Source organism: Neltuma alba, unplaced genomic scaffold (assembly GCF_004799145.2).
Source record: "Neltuma alba isolate B1F8T4 unplaced genomic scaffold, ASM479914v2 tig00012731_pilon, whole genome shotgun sequence".
In the NCBI taxonomy this organism is placed as follows: Eukaryota; Viridiplantae; Streptophyta; class Magnoliopsida; order Fabales; family Fabaceae; genus Neltuma; species Neltuma alba.
In genome coordinates, this window is record NW_021637151.1 from 16851 (window position 1) to 32360 (window position 15510).

Consider the following 15510-nt stretch of genomic DNA (forward strand, 5'->3'; position numbering starts at 1 on the left):
AAGGCACTTTGCGTCCCACAGCTTATTCCATACATGATGGTAGCTAGAAAAGTTGCAGTCACACTAGCTATAGGACAGCGATAAAAGGCAACACAGCACTCTTGAGGTTGATTAGATCTTGGCAACATTATTGAACCCTCCAAGAGTAGTACCAGATTTGATCTTACCGCTATACCCATAATCTATATATATATATATATATATATATATCATAGCTCCATAACATAACACCACTGTAATTGGGAGAGCTTTTTATGCGTGGAAGAATCTTATGGTTTAGCTCGTCTGCTGGGATATAGCCACCAGCCCTGCCAGTTTTCGCCGGAGATGCCGGGAGCCCAAGATATAACTTGGAGATGGGGAAGTCAGTCCACTGGTTCCACGAGTGCATAAGGTTCTGAGTATTCCAAGGAGAACATTGGCACGAAGGGTTATTGTAGAACAGAACTCACACATGGTCGAAGAGTGCAGTTTCAATGGCTGAGTCCAAGCATGGATCTGGGATTGCACATTTTGGTGAGGCTGATTGGTGAAAATCTTTTACCTGTCAGTAGGAGTCAAGCTCCCTGGCAAGATCATCATGATAATAGGTTCCACCTTGTTTGATGCCCAAGGCGATGTCATCTAAAACCGTGTTTCCTAGCAGGCCTTCTGAATTATTCTGATGGCCACCGAGAAAGTTGGTCCAGAGGTAGTCTGCAACTCGTTTGGCGTCTTGACCTGAAGAAAGTGAATATCTCCGGGAGTCTTCTCTGAAAGAAAGGAAGATTTTGACGTCTTTGCTTTGGCAGTAAGCTATTTGGGAGGCATATTTAGTGCAAGGGGCACCCCAGCATTCAGAACAATGTCCAGACAGGTTTATGTCTGGAGTTTGTCCATTGCCGAAGATGCAGAGGAATGCTATGTTTACTATCTCGTAATTCCCGGTGGCACATGCTTCATCCAACTCTCGTTCACGCACATTCTGGCCCCAGGACGCGACAATTCCTAGTTCCTTGGCAGAGCTGAAGTGAGACAGCAGTAAGGACAAAGAAGGAGGATGGAACCTATGGTATTGGAAACCACGAATACGGAGTGATTGGAGCAAAGATAATGTTCCTTTTTTTTTTTTTTTTAGAACAGGCAACAGAAACAACCTATTTATAAAGGGCTAGGGCTAGGGTCATTTAACATCAAATAAATTCTTTTCCATGTTTTAGTCTTCAGTTTTAGCCGTGAATAAAGAACCTTTGGATACGTGGTAGCTAGATTGATCCTATTCCCCATATCATAAGAGAGTATCGCGTGAGATAGAAGATTAACATGTGACACAGGGAACATAACAGCAACTGGCTAGAGGACCATATGCTTGCTATGTTTAGTTCGGTTCCTCTCATTAGTGTGAATTGGTTTTTTTCCCCATAATTATTGCTTCTTGTTATACTGCATTTGTGGGTAGCAATGCTTTTCAAAGAAGAATTAATTGGTCGGATATTGCATGGTTTCCATATGCCTGAACCTTGTGTGCGTAACATTTGATGTGGCAAATAGAAAACTCATGCATGTCTGAGGTAATTATGTGGATGTAGTTTTATGAGGCTTGAAAAGGCATCATAATGTGCACTATTGAAGGAATCTTCTAAATTATAATCTAGCGATTTATTGCCCCCTGGCTAATTAGTAGTGTGCTTATAATCTCACCCATAGTTATTCAGAGTTATAAATATTTCAGAATGTGGTCACAATGTGGTGCCGCTAATAGGTGAGTCTTATTTTGGGTGTATGCGTAAAGCTCTTTCACGAGAACATCACATATTGAGGAATGGAAGATCTATTTATAGCTATTCGTTATGAAGGACGAAGCTTAATTAGTCACTGATTGTCTCAACTACGATTTCCATTCACTTCACATTCATCGTGAATCAACCATCAAATTTGCAGTTAGCAATTCAAACGTAACTACTTTTTTTTTTTATAAAATGCTATTTCTGGTTTTTAATATAAGAGCTGATTTAACTTTTAATTTGATCATAAATAATATCTCAGTCTACTTTATTTTCATATTTATTTATTTATTTAAGAGTTTTTATAGTAGTTGCACATATTAAAAAGTTTCATCAAATATTAAAGCAAATATATACATTTGGTTAGCAAGGGTATTTTATGAAAGACAGTACATAATTATTATAAATAACCAACTTAACAAATCTACTTAATATACTCGAATTAATCAATTTTTATATTAAGGATAGGAGATAGTATATATTAATCTTATCCATTTACTACAAATCCAACGATCTAGATCTACAGTGAAAATGGTGTGTTGGGGGAAGTGCTGCAGGGAAAAACTTTTTTGTTGATACTATTCTAGGACCATAAAGCAACAACGACCGATGAGAACGTGATAATCGGTTGTACCTCTAACGCACTATTTTGATAGTTTCTAATAATTGCCTTTGTCTTATTGCCAGCTGGTTTACAAAAGTGATATCCTTTGGATATTGCTTCGTTCATCAATTCCCAGAGGCCACAAGTTTTGCCCTTGCTGGGCGCGTATGCGGGAAATAGATAATGCATATGGCGAATAAGTTGAGGAATTCTTTGGTACTGGGTACCAGCTCACCTGTACACTAACCGATAAAAACATTCCATTTGGACAAATTTAAACCTACATAGTAGCTTTGTGTGAATTTTCAGATTTATAATATTTTAATAATTTTTTTAAAAAGCTCCTTTTTTTTTTTTTTTTTTTTGATGCATCTTTTTACTCATTTTCTTTCTCTCTCTTATTAACCTCAACAACAAAGCAAGGCCTGAGACTTTTGGCTTTCATCTAGCCTCCTGCAATATTCATCGGTTTGCAAGCAGTCACGCTGAAAGGGGGAAAACCACTTAATACTGTAATAGATGGGCCTTCACGACCAAAAACACTCAAGTATATACAAGATACTTTGGGTGTGAGAAAAGAGAAAAGAAAGAAGATGGGTTTGAGGAAGAAAATGATGGTGAAAGTGTGTGATGAAGTGCTATTCCCGACCGCACAAGCCAGGTTAGACTGGAAATTGGCCAACGGTCACCTGACCGGTCTAGTCAGTCATAAAAACTGGCAGGTGGGTTGACTGATATGACCGGTTACTAGGGATGAAAACAGGCTATGCGGCCTGTCAGGGCCTATGGCCTGGCCTGTTTTCCAGAAGTAGGCTCATTCCCGTTTAAATGTCTGTTTAACTAAACAGGCCAGGTCTAGGCTCTTTAAAAGGCCTGTTAAGCCTAATAGACTGGCCTGGATCTGTTAAAAATTTACAATTATAATATACAAAAAAATTAGTTAATGATATTATTGTTAATGTGCTCTTTTAATTTATTTTTTAATTTTAATATATAGTTAATAACTTAATTCTTCTTTAGATTTTAAAGTTTAGTTGACAAGTGAAGATAAAAATATAATTTAAAATAATAATATCAATAAATAATATGATCTTTAAATCTTAAAAATATAAATAAAATAGGAAAGAAAAATTTTGTTCCAAGTATAAATTAATTATGTATTATGTTAATTAAGTTATGATACCTTCTTTATTCATTGTAAAATTAATAGTTTTTTTCTCTTTATTTATTTGTCTTAATTTTAATTTTTAGTATGTACTTAAACGCAGTCTTGTTCCAAATTTTAACATACAATTACAATTAGTTTTCAATTAGTCTTGTTCCTTGTAAATTGTAATTAAGATTTAAAATAGTACTTATGATACTAAAATTTAAATAAAAGACAATACTAAAAAATTAATTATTATGTAAGCTTTTTTTTTTAAAAAATATAACTATAATTTAAATTTTTAAAAAATATAGGCTTTTTAACAGGCTTCAGGCCAGGCCAGGCCTTTACACAAGCCAGGCTCAGGCTGAAAAATAAGCCTGTAACAGGCTACAGGCTAGGATCAGGCCAATAGGCTACAAAATAGGCCTGGACTGTTAAGAGCAAGGTTTGGCCTAACCTGACCTGTTTTACCCTTACCCGTTGCAACTCAGGAGAAACCCAGTTAACCGGACCGGTTTGGTGGGTTAACCAAGTTGCGTGTGTGTTTTTTTTAAAGTTATTTTAATGCTAAAAATATTACTCCTCTGGTTCTATTTATAAGTAGGGGTGAAAATAGGTCAGGCGGCCTGTGGCCTATGACATGGCCTATAAATGGCCTGACCTGGCCTATTTAGATGTCAGAATAGGCTTAGGCCTGTAAAAAGGCCTGTTTGCTTTATCAGGCCAGGCTCAAGCCTGATAATAAGCCTGTTAGGCCTGTCAGGTGGCCTGGACCTGTTATCCTTTTTTTTTTTTTAGGTTAAAATTATAAATGGACAGGAGGGAATCTGTTATTCTGATTGGTTAATTGAGAAAACTCCACCCACATAAATGTGTTATCCAGAGCTCATTGCATGCTTCATTTCATTTCCATTCTCTCTAATAAAAATAATTGATGTATGTATAATAACACATATTTGAACAGAGAAAGAAAACATAAGTGCATCAAAAAAAATAAAAGCATCATTCATTTATTTGATCCATGCTTTTCATATTAATTTTATATAAAATATATATAATTGACCTATTATGTTATATATATATATATTTACCTATTATGCTTTAGACTGTATTATATAATTGATCCTGCAAGGCACAAGTTCGCAATTGAAATATGCATATTCGCTTCTTTTTTATTTATTGAACTTTTTCTTCACATTTGTGTCGCTGACGTGTCAATTAGATCCAGTAGGATGACGCCATCTCATGTTAAACACGTATCAATTGGCTGCTAATGGAATTACATAGCTCCAAAATCATTTTGGTAACGGACATCTGTTTTTTAATTTGTTAGGCCGAATACAAGGAAAAGTCTTCAAATGCTGCCAGAAAATAAGTTAATAAATTAGTCTTTGCAAAATGAATTAATAGTCAATGATGTGTGTGTAATGTGTATTAATTATTTAGATAAAATTGCGTATATACAGTCTCTATATATGTGTGCTCAATCTAATTCTTATTATAACAGTTACTTAATTAATTTAAATAAATTATAATAAATGTAACATATTTTTTTTAAAACAACCATGTGTAACAACAGGATCAACTATTATTTTGTTAGTAAATTAGTTTGAACAAAATGACAAATTTAAAATATAAAGGGGATTAAGGATGTCTAATATTTTAAACTAGATCTAGTCATCAACTAATTTTTATACTAGAGATGGGATGAAGTGATATTTTTATACCAGAATAAAATTATGTTTTCTAATAATTTTTCATATTTGATTTTTTTGGGCCTAAGGGGACATGTTTTACAAGTTGTGTTAATTTAATAATTTCATATGTTCTATTTGTATTTTAGATAAATTGGGTTGAATTATTGTAATCTTGAATTGATTTATGTGTATTTAAAATTTGTTAAAAAAACAAACCTCTTAACAGGCCACAAGCCAGGCTCAAGCCGAAAAAAAGGCCTTTCACAGGCTGCAGGCCAGGCTCAAGCCAACAGGCCTCATCACACAGGCCTGGCCTGGCATGTTTTCACCATAAGGTACTTTCAACATATTTCACACAAACCAAAGAAAACCTTAAAATACATTAACTCTCCATTAAAATATAATAATTTCTAACTTTACCCATATTTAATATATACACTTTTCAAAAAAGATAACTACTTACACCATAATGAATGAAAGATAAAATAGTACATTCACACCGCAAATTTAATGAAGTGACTTATAAATAGGACGAAAAAAATCTTCTCTCTCTGCCGCATAAATAGGACCAGAGGAGTATTATTTAATGACTAAAGGATTGTAGATTGGAGTATTTTGTTGTCATAACTCTATCTTGATATTTTCCTCGAATGAATATTTAGTGATTTTAATAATATGATAATGTGATGTCAATCTATCAAGAGAATTGTAGGAAAAATCGAAAGACAATGTAAGTATATGATTATTTTGTTAGAGATTTAAGATATTAAATTAATATTTAGTCTTTTGGTGGCATGATTAGAATTTACATTAATTTTTAATTTTTTTATTCCTCGTTGTTTTGACCCTCTTTTAACTCTAACTTACCCATTAACCTTTTACCCACTATCTCGACTTATTCAGAGTCCGGTGTAGTTTTCAATACCTTGTTATAAAACACTCAAGTCAAATCTTAACAACATTTTGGGCAAAAAAAAAAAATCATACGAACCACAAGATCGATTAAACTTTTATTTATAGATGACAATTTGAGTAGAATCAAGTTGTCACTTAAGGATCGAAGGCACTAGCCTTCCACACAACTTAGTCCATGCACGATAGTAGCTAGAGAGGTTGCAGTTACACACTAGTACTACGATAAAACGCGATACAGAACCTCGGAGGCAGATTTCACATGCCAACCAATGGCGCACGCACAGCTTCAAAAGCTAGCTCCAGTGGCATTACACACGATCTGATCGCTGTATCCCGATAGACTATCGTAGTACCTACTCCATAACATCACCCCACCAAACTTGGGAGAGGTTTCTACCTGCGGAAGAATCTCCTTGTTGAGCACATCGATCGGGACATAACCACCGGCACTACCATTTGCAGCAGGAGACGCCGGGAGGCCGACATAGAACTTGGTGGCGTTGAAGGTGGTGGTCCACTGGTTCCATGAACTTATAAGTTTCTGAGTATCTCCATCTGTGTATTCGCAGGGAGGTTGTTGTAGAACTGGACCCAGATGTAGTCAAGAGGCCAGTTCTGATGGCGGTGTCTAAGTAGTAATCTGGTATTGGACATTGTGGTGCTGCTGATAAGTAAAACTTCTTTTGCTGGGTGTATGCGTAAAGCTCTTTAAGAAGGACATCCCAGTACAAGTTTGTACCTCCTCGATGTCAAAATCAATGCCATCTAAGGCCACATGTCCTAGGAGACCTGGGCTTTGGCCACTGAGGTAGTAGGTCCACAGGTGGCAGGCAAATTTTTTGGCATCTTCAGCTGAAGCAAGCGAACCAGAAGCTCCTCCGAGAGAAAGGAAGATTTTGACGCCCAGGCTTTGGCAAGTGGCTATTTGGGAGGCATATTTAGTGCAAGGGACATCCGAGGACCAATGACAGTGTCCTGCTAGGTTTATGTCTGGAGTTTGGCCATTGCCGAATGTGTTCATGAATGCTATGTTGATGATCTCGTACTTTTTGGTTTGGCATGCTGCATCCAACTCTCCTTCTTTCACATTCTGGCCCCAGTAGGTGACAATTGGGCAGCTTTGGGATGAGCTCAAGTGAGAGAGGAGCAACAAGGGCCAAAGGAGGAGGACCAAAGCTTGTGTTTTCGAAGCCATGGAGGTAAGGTTGAGAGAAGAAAAAGGCAATGCTTTCTTGTTTATTGCAAGAGCAAGAGAAAGAGCCAATTTATAATGGGCTAGGGTCAGGGGCAGTAGCGTCAAATTCTATTATTTTTAATTCAATTTGAGGCAAGGAAATATATAAATATATATATTAATTTAAGTTGTAGCGGTCTATAAGCAACAAATGGGTGAGAAAATTGGGTGGAAGTATATATCAAATATTGAAGGTCCTTGAAGGTGCATGCAGGCCTGCAATCCAGTTTCAAGAACTATTAATATAGATTCTTAAAAATTTCCTGAAGGTCAGTCGCAAATTTTGGAGTCTGTAATGATGATTTTCAAGTTTTAGTCCTTCTTCCTGCCAAATTTCTCATTCCATTTTTCCAAGAATCAATCAATTAATATCAAATAAGACAGCTTGGCAGCATGTGTTTTGAATGTCAAAATTCATATAGAATCACTTGTTTCCCAAGAATCAAGTGTTCTGGTATTTGTTAAGAGAGCCGCGCATCATACAGTGGTAAACCTCTATTTTGCCTTGTTATTTTGTATCTTTTTGGAGGTTTTTATCAACTAAAATAAGTTATTTTGCAATTATTATTACTATTTTTAATTAATGAATAATTTTAGTAAATAGAGCAAAAAGGTTATTTTTGTCATATTTTTATGCTTGCTTTTAATTAATAAATTTTGGGATCTTTGATATTACAATTTGTTAAATTATTTTGTAGGTTATTCTGAAAAATTTGGATTAAAAAAAAAAAAGAAAGAGCTAAAAGAATTGCAGGAGAAGGACCACAAAATTTTAAAATTGTAGTGAAGGACCCTTGCTATCGAACTCACCGTTTTGACCAAAGCATCAGGGCAAATGGATTTGAAAAAGGACATTCTATGGTGAAAGGAGGAGGCCGCCACCCATACCTCCGGTTTCGGACCTCCAGACCACTTCTCTCAAATGACCGCCTTTGCCCTTCTCCATAACCTTCATCATCTACATTTGACCCTCCACAACCTTCACCATAACGCGACCATAGCCGTTCATCCGCCTCACCCGTGTCCTTCTTCATCATCTACCAGCATCATATTCTTCTCAGCCGAATCGGAACCAGGGGGGCCGTGGCTTCATTCTGCAGAACCACAACGACGACTCATTCTTCCTCAAGCTTCGACCACCAACATAACCATCTACAATGGCTGCGGAATCCTTGGAGCTCGTTGTGGTTGGGTTCAAGATCACGAGTGACTGATACTTTTTCTGGTGCTCTTTGGGATTGGATTTAATGGCTTGAGTTTGGGAGCTACAAAGGGGAGTCTAGTTCTAATATTTAGTTTAAACTATATATTGATGATTTCTGGTTTGAAATTTGTTATGTGTAGTTTAAAACTTAAAATTGCTAGTTGTAATTTTTGGTTTGGATTGGAATTGTTGAGATTTGGGTTGCTAATTTTAAGTTTGAGTACTTGGGTTTATAAATATATATTCAATTATATGTTTATACCTTTGTTGATTCATTGTTAGTATGATTTTTATGCTAGTTGTGTAGAGATTATGCTTGAAGTGAATTTAACAAAAAATTAGTATTCTCGTTGAGCATTCATTTAAAAGGAATAACTTCTTTAAAATGATCCTTATCAATTAATTTACTCTCACATCATTAATCAAGCTAAGATAGTCATTGGTTTATTTTTCAAAGAGCATCTCATTATTAAATTCCTTAAAATCCAAATTAATATTTTCACTTATCATTTTATTAAAAAGCCCAAAAAATAGTAATTAGGATTTATCTAATTTGCATTGTTTAGAAAGTAGTTTTATTAAAGAAAATTGATTTTAAAACCCTCTCAATGTTTTTGGTACTTAGTTTAACTTAGATTTTTAAATAAAAAGTTTCCGCGAGGGAAACGATTCGGATTATACACTATATTGCATTTATATTCAGTTTTATTTTTGATTTAACCCAAAACAACTACAAATGCTTAAATCATACAGAGTCACTTGTTTCAAAGTTCTAATTTCCTATAATTGATTCTTACTTCATCCATCATCAATTAATATGATAGCACAAACATTTGGACTCGATCTTGGCACAAACATCTGGACTTTTGCCAGTAGTTAATTGATTCTTACTTATCTCTAATTAAGAACAATACAACTCATGCATAAAATTCTTATTTTATTTTTGTATTTCTACTTTTATCTTTTAAAAAATATGTCTATATATTCTCATGCTTATAAACATAAAAGTTTCAAATTGTTAGCAGTGGTCCTGCGACGCAACGTGAGGGGAACACCAAGGTGTAAGAGCAGCATCACCCTTATCTTCTTGTCAAATTAAATATTTAAAGTTTAGATATTTATACTTTGAAATATTTGGACAAAAATAATATGATATATGTGTGTATATATGATTTGTGTAATATATATATATATATATATATCAATATATGATTTGTTTTTTGATACAGTATATCAACATACGATTACATCAATTTGGCGGTGCATTATTGTTCTTTTAAGGCCCTTAACACCTATTAATTCATACCCCCATTAATTCAATCCCCTGCATTTTTTTCATAACACGTGCGTTAATTATAAACGCGGTGATTCTTATTAGTCACTGCTTCCGATGAAAGATTGGTCTCCACTACGCTTCCCAACAAGTTAACTCAACCATCGACTATATACATAGAACCTATATGGCGAATAATTCAAATCTAACTAGCATTTTGGATTAAATTTCAACAATACTATCTTCTATCCTAATAAATAAGACTTTATTTATAGTTTATAAATAAGAACTTATATTTAAGATTGGAGATAGTATCTTAGACCGACTTCTATTCACTTATTCGAGGGTACAAATGAGAAAGAGAGATGGGGCCTGAGGGGAATAAAATATTAAATCCATCCAGATCATTCACTACAAATCTAATGAATAATAATGGGCTCTCCACTACCTTCCCATCCTCTTCCCCTCCACTACCCTTTTTTTCTCTTCACAACCATTGGATCAAAATTCCAATGATCCAAATTTAACATCTTATAAAAATAATGTTATTAAAAAAATAAATAAATAAATTTAAACTGTTAAAATCTGGTCTAAACAATTTACAATTGTAATAAAAAAAATTAAAAAAATTTGCTTTATAATAACAGTCTGTAGTTATAAACTGTTCAGATTAGATTTTAACAGTTTAAATTTATTTATCTATTTTTTATCATAATATTTATTTTTATAAAATGTTATAACATATTAAATCTGGACCATTGGAGTTTTGATCTAATGGTTGTGAAGAGAAAAAGAGGGTAGTGGAGGGGAAGAGAATGGGAAGAGTAGTGGAGAGAATCCAATTCCGAATGGGTTGTGAAGAGAAAAAGAGGGTAGTGGAGGGGAAGAGAATGGGAAGAGTAGTGGAGAGAATCCAATTCCTGAGAAATGCTATGTTTACTATCTCGTAATTCCCGGTGGCACATGCTTCATCCAACTCTCCTTCGCGCACATTCTGGCCCCAGTACGTGACCATTCCTAGTTCCTTTGCAGAGCTGAAGTGAGACAGCAGCAAGGACAGAAGGAGAAGGATGCAACCTTGTATATTGGAAACCATGGCGGACGGATTGGAGCAAAGTAATGTTTTTTTTTTTTTTTTTTTGGTTTAGAACAAGCAACAGAAACAACCTATTTATAAAGAGCTAGGGCTCGGGTCATTTAACATCAAATAAGTTCTTTTCCATGTTTTAATTTTCAGTTTTAGCTGTGACAAAAGAACCTTCGGATACGTGGTTGCTAGATTGATCATATTCCCTATATCATAAGAGAGTATCGCATGAGCTAGAAGATTTACATGTGACGCGTGTTAAAGTTGAATTTTGCAGTCATTAATTATTGGCTCTGGGAACATAACAGCTACAGGCTAGAGGACCATGCCTGGATGCTTGCGATGTTTAATTCAGAATGTGGTCACAATATGGTGCCGCTGATAGGTGAGTCTTTGTAACGTCAGTACTTCAACAACACTCACAATATAATCAGGTCCAGCTCTGAATGTATTATTAAGTACTCATATGAGATTACAGAGCATACGCATGGGAGAACGTAAGGCATGTAATATGCGGAAATATAATCTCAGATGATGCAGAAGCTTAGACAGAGAGAGAAGGGGGGGAGAGAGTACAGAAAAAGCTGTGAGAGAGAGAAAGGATCCCAAAATCATTCCACACACGTCTACCCGTTTCTGACCTCCATATATTATTCTGCACCCTCCAACGCACGCAACTTCCACGTTTTCTTCCGCATCTTCACGCTTCTGCGCAATGCCTCGGGCCTCTGCATATCTGAAGGGCCTCCATTTCCTAAGCCCATACACTCCGGAGTTACAGTCCCATTGTGGCTGTATGCGTGAAGCTCTTTCACGACAACATCACATATGGTAGTTCACTAGTTTGCACTGCCTTCAATGTCAAAGTCCATGCCATTGAGACAACATTTCCTGGTATGCTTTCTAGCAGCTAGATTGATCCTAATCCTATGCAAGAAAATCTTGAGCAATAGAAGATCTATTTATAGCTCTTCGTTATCAAGGACGAAGCTTAATTTGTCACTGATTGTCTCAACTACGATTTCCATTCACTTCACATTCATCGTAAATCAACCATCAAATTTGCGGTTAGCAATTCAAATGTAACTATTTTTTTTATATAAAATACTACCTTTGGTCTTTAATATAAGAGCTAGTTTGATTTTCAATTTGCATTGGTCATAAATATAATATCTCAATCCACTTTAGTTTGTCTCTCATATTTATTCATTTTTTTAAGATAATCTTTGTAATAGTTGTACATGTTAAAAGTTTTATCAAACATTAAAACTAATACACTTAATTAGTAAGGATATTTTAGGAAAAACAACACGTATTCATTACAAATAACTGAACAAATTTTTTTAATATACTCAAATTAGTCAATCAGTACAGCAAATAGTATATATTAATCTCATCCATTACTAGAAATCCAACGATCTAGATCTACGTGAAAATAGTGTGCTGGTGGGAAGGACTGCAGGGAAAAACTTTTTTTGTTGATTGCGATTCTAGGGCATGAAGCAACAACGACCGATGAGAACGTGACAATTGGGTGTGCCTCTTAACGTACTATTGGATAGCTTGTAATAATTGCCTTTGTCTTATTGCCAGCTGGTTTACAAAGTGATATCCTTTGGATATTGCTTCGTTCATCAATCCCCCCGGGCCGCAAGTTTGCACCCTGCCGGGTGCGTATGTTGGCAAATAGATAATGCACATCGCGAATAAAAGAGTGTTTTGGGTAAAACCAAAACATAACTGAAAAATAATTTTTAGAGAATAAATTTTAAAAATGGATTTGAGAAAAATAAATTTATGAAAATCTTTTAAGAAATAAGAATGTTTGGATAGTTATTATCAAAATTACTTTTATATATACAAATTACTAAAAAACATAAATTAATATGATAATTACATAAAAGATAGATTTTATAATATATTTAATTGAAAGAATAAAATGCTCATAATATATTTTTTACCAACATAATTAATAATTACATAAGATGATATAATTATAAATAATTAATATGTGTATTATATTTATGAGATAATAAGATTAAATATGTTTATAAAAAATAATTGCGGAATGTCAAAGTCATATTATTGTTTAGATATACTCTGGACAAGTATAATCATATTCTCTAATTTGAGCCACAAGTAGAATGGATTCACTTCTCATGAAACCATGATTTTGAGATTCAAAACTATGGTTTTGGCGCAAACTATGATTCAAATTATTTTCTAAAATAGATACTGTTTGGGTGACATCCCACTCAAATCATGATTTTACCTCACAAACCATATTTTGGGAGCACCCGAGCCCTAAGTCAAGGAATTCTTAGGTAATGGTACCTCACCTGTACACTAACCGATAAAAACATTCCATTTGGCCAAGTTCAACCTACGTAGTAGCTTATGTGTGAATTTTCAGATTTATAATTATTTAATAATTTTTTAAAAAGGTCCTTTTTTTTTTTGAATTTTCCAACTCTCTTTTTGAGGCATTTCTTTACCCCATTTTCTTTCTCTCTCTTATTATCCGCAACACTTCAGCATGCTCATCTTCCCCTCAGATCTATTGTCTCTCCTTCCTGCTCCTCATCCCTCTCTATTCAATCCACCAATAAAGCAAGGCCTGAGACTTTGGCTTTCATCTAGCCTCCAACAATATTCATCGGTTTGCAAGCAGTAACGCTGAAAGGGGGAAAACCACTTTATACTCTATAGATGGGCCTTCACAACCAAAAGCACTCAAGCATATACAAGATACGTTGGGTGTGAGAAAAGAGAGAAGAAAGAAGATGGTTTGAAAGAAGATGATGGTGGTGAAAGTGTGTGATGAGGTTACTATTCCTGACCAAACAAGCTAGGTAGACGGGAAATTGACCATGGTCACCTGACCGGTCCAGTCAGCAACAAAAACTGGTAGGTGGGTTGACCGATATGACTTGTTCAACTCAGAAGAAAACCGAGTTAACCCGACCGATTTGATGGGTTAACCCAGTTGTGTGTGTGTGTTTTTAAAGTTATTTTGATGCTAAAAAATATTACTCCGTGGTCCTATTCATAACGCATTTTAATATATTTCACACAAATAAAAAAAACCTTAAAATGTATTAACTTTCCATTAACATATAATAATTTTCTAATTTTACTCATATTTAATATATACACCTTTCAAAAAAAGATAATTACCTACACCATAATAAATAAAGGATAAAATAGATATTCACACTGAAAATTTAATAAAGTGACTTATAAATAGGACAAATAAAAATCTTCTCTCCCTGCCCTATAAATAGGATCAGAGGAGTATTATTTAGTGACTAATTGATTGTAGATATGAGTATTTTGTTGTCGTAAATCTATCTGGATATTTTTTTTTCGAATGAATATTTAGTAATTTGATAATATGATACTGTTGATGTCAATTTATCAAGAGAATTGTAGATAAAATCGAAAAGGACAATGTAAGTATATGATTATTTTGTCAGAGATTTTAGAATTAAATTAATATTTAGTCTTTTGGGTGGCAGGATTAGAATTTAAACTAATTTTTAATTTTTTTATTCCTCCATGTTTCGACCAATGTTTTAAAAGCCGGATTCAGACATTGAACTGGAAAAAAAAACTAACGTCATGGTTCAATCGGTCGGATCGGTCGGATCGTTAACATAATAATTAAATTAAAAATAATATTATATATCTATATAATGATATATGTGAAAAAAAATATCAAATCATTAAAAATTTTAAAAATAAATTTTCTAAATACATATACACATTTAAATTATGTTAGTCATTTATATTTTGGCAAAAAAATCGTTTCATATAAATTTTGAATAAATTAATTTATAGCCAAAAAAAAACACACACACACGAATATGAACATACCTCTAAGAAGTTTTTGTAAACGGAAATGGAAAACATGAGATTTAATATTAATATGGTCGTATGATAACCTAAAAGGCCTACTTATTTATGCTCCCGAGGTGCATTTATGTGATCTTACTTTTCAAAGAGCATGTGCTTAAATCTCTGTGCAACTCACCCTTTTACCCGTTGGACAGTGCCTCATATGCTTGGTATCCAGCAACCCCGTTTCATTTTAACAATTTCAAAACTCTCCCGACACCAGTTCCAGCGACCTTCAGGATTCATTCGGGTTCTTCTTCTCGGTTAGATCAAGTTTATCTCCTTCTTATAGTTTTTCTTCCCTTCCTTTTCCTTTTGTTACTTCTTTCTTCCTTCTACCATTTCTTTTTTTTTTCCCTTTTGCAGTCTATCAGTTTTCTTCCTTCCCATTTCATCTTCACTTTCAGCTCACAATGTCAGACCCACTCCACCTCTAACCTGGCCGGCTTTTAAAAATCCGTTCCGGTTCGCGGCTCAAATCCGGCTTCTGGCTCAAAAGCCGGTTCAAGACGGCTCAATTCGGTCTAACCTCTCAAACGGTTTGAACGGCAAAAGGGAGCCGTTGATGCTTCCGGCTCACGGTTTGACCGGTCCAACCGTCTGGTCTGGTCCGGGTTTTAAACCATTGGTTTCGACCTTGTTTTAACTCTAGCTTACACACTAACTTTTTACCCACTATCTCGACC

General features: G+C 34.7%; 1 protein-coding gene and 1 pseudogene across 1 annotated transcript; both read right to left on the reverse strand.

Annotated features, from left to right (window-relative positions):
- Positions 1 to 547: 547 nt before the first annotated feature.
- LOC114730395 (acidic endochitinase-like) lies at positions 548 to 6085 on the reverse strand. The gene is made up of 3 exons (XM_028917449.1): positions 6082 to 6085; positions 5431 to 5482; positions 548 to 1046 (listed from the first exon to the last, which is right to left on the reverse strand). The coding sequence occupies exons 1-3, from the start codon at positions 6083 to 6085 to the stop codon at positions 548 to 550; spliced, it is 555 nt and encodes a 184-aa protein (XP_028773282.1).
- A 330-nt stretch (positions 6086 to 6415) lies between these two features.
- LOC114730396 (hevamine-A-like) lies at positions 6416 to 7324 on the reverse strand (annotated as a pseudogene).
- Between the last annotated feature and the right edge of the window lie 8186 nt (positions 7325 to 15510).